At 54.6% G+C, this 1,892-nt stretch overlaps 1 protein-coding gene across 1 annotated transcript in view; it reads right to left on the reverse strand.

Moving 5' to 3' along the window:
* The window catches only part of RASGRF1 (Ras protein specific guanine nucleotide releasing factor 1), a 220,297-nt gene extending 218,425 nt beyond the window's left edge, over positions 1-1,872 (reverse strand). Inside the window, exon 1 of the mRNA XM_069098666.1 lies at positions 1,457-1,872. Within this exon, the coding sequence (XP_068954767.1) occupies positions 1,457-1,732 (276 nt within the window). The 5' untranslated portion in view covers positions 1,733-1,872. The remainder of the gene's footprint in view (positions 1-1,456) is intronic.
* Positions 1,873-1,892: the final 20 nt, after the last annotated feature.

A 1,892-nucleotide genomic window follows, 5' to 3' on the forward strand; every position in this document is an offset into this window, starting at 1 on the left:
TGTGTGTGTGTGTGTGTGTGTGTGTGTGTGTGTGTGTGTGTGTGTGTAGGGGTGGGGGCATGGTTCGAGTCTTTCCCCTTGGCCTGGAGCGCTCCTCTGGAGCGCTCCCGCCCGATCCCCCGCCCTGGTTGTGCCCATTAACCATGCAGCTCAGGGAAGGCTAAGGGAACAGCAGCGGCAGAGGTAGCAGGAGGAGGAGTTGGTGCCCGCGACGGGCAGGTTCCGCTGCAGCAAAGCCTCTTTGGCGCGTTGTCCATCTGAGGGCACTGTCGGGTAGCAAGGAACTGACTAATTAAAGCCCGCTGATTTCTCAGTAGGAAGAGAGACAGAGGACAGAGGTGGGGGTGGGGGATAGCTACTGCCCACTGCTCACCCCAACTTCCTTGGACCTAAGGAACTGACCCTCAAATCCCGACAGAGCCCGCTTCAGCAGCTTAGTCTTCGTGAGCTGCGTTAGTACCTTGGAAGCTCGCCTCTGGACAACCTTCCTCCCTGACCTACCCCTTGCCCCAGACTCTGTATGCCCAGTTTTGTTTCTGCCTAGCTCGCTGTGGGGCGGGAAAGCTCCCTTCACGGTAAAACTCGGGATGCGTATAGTCCCGCGTCGCTATCAGAAGCCTTCTCTGTTCCCCAGCACTCCTCCCCCTCCTCGAAACCCCCGTCACCTCTCTCAGTCCCGCTCTTTATGGGCTGCAAAAACAAAACCAAAAACAAACCTGTCTCCCAGTTCACCTCCCCTCTCCCCCACTTCCCTCAATCGTGGTCTGTGCTTGGGAGGGCTAGGGAGCCCAGCTGACCCGGCAGCACCCGGGCTGCGGTATCAGTGGGGGGGTGGGGGGGAGGGGAGAGTGGAGGCTAGAGGAATAGCACTATTCTAGGCTCAGTCCTCTGCGCAAGACGCACAGTCCAGATTCGGCATCTCCAGCTTCCGCTCTCCGGAGCTCCTGAGGGGTGGGGGTGGGGTGGTAGGGAAGTAATCTCTCTTCCTTCTCTCCTACCCTTCAAATCACTTTAAAACCCCCAGCACCGGTTTTTAACAGGGAGGGCTGAGAAAAGTAGGTATAGAAATGTTTCCCTCTCTCCCAGATACTAGGAGAGGAGGTCACCTGCAGTCTTTCTCTGTCACTTCTTTCCCTCCCCGACCCAGTACAGAAATCAACACCTGTCTCCTCCCTGGCTGCGGGGTGAGGGGAGGAAGTCAAAGAGTAGAGTGAAGGTGGAAAATTCTTGCCTTCTTCACTCAACAGATTGGGGTAGGGGGCTAAAGTTAAAGTGCTTTAGGTACTCCTCACAACTGGAAAGAAGCCTTTGCCCCTGTAATATTAGACGCGTGTGTGTATATGTACGGAATCGCTCTAGCGCTCGGGACCTGCAAGCCCTTCAGGTCCCCCATAGAGGTACGCACCCCCACTCTTTCCGCATCTCCCTCCTGCCCTGCACCCCTGAGTTCCTATACCTGTTTCTCCAGCGATTCCTTTCCTGAGAGGGACGGCTTGGGAGACGGTGCCCGGTCACACACGCAGCCTTCCAACAGGTACAATCCCGAGGGTCTGGAACTGGAGTCATTTTCAAAGTAGAAGAGAAGGTTTTGCAGCAAAGCGAACCACTTTGTTTGCCATTTTGTGTTATCTGAGCTTCTCTTGCTCAGATAACCTCTTCTTGTGCCATCTTTCTTTGCCAACAGCCCCAGGTAGGTTACATGGCCATCATTCAACCGTATTCCTTTCTGCATTGTGTTTGAAAGCCAACAAGATCCCGGATTCTTACATTTTTTCAGGCTAAGACCCAGGAAAACACTTACTACCTGACAAGCAGGAGTCTAACCATTCGCCTCTCTCTCTCTCTCTCTCTCTCTCTCTCTCTCTCTCTCTCTCTCTCTCTCTCTCTCTCTC

This window comes from Petaurus breviceps, unplaced genomic scaffold, assembly GCF_028583685.1.
Source record: "Petaurus breviceps papuanus isolate PSGF00001 unplaced genomic scaffold, PetGlider_PUasm1.0 37, whole genome shotgun sequence".
In the NCBI taxonomy this organism is placed as follows: Eukaryota; Metazoa; Chordata; class Mammalia; order Diprotodontia; family Petauridae; genus Petaurus; species Petaurus breviceps.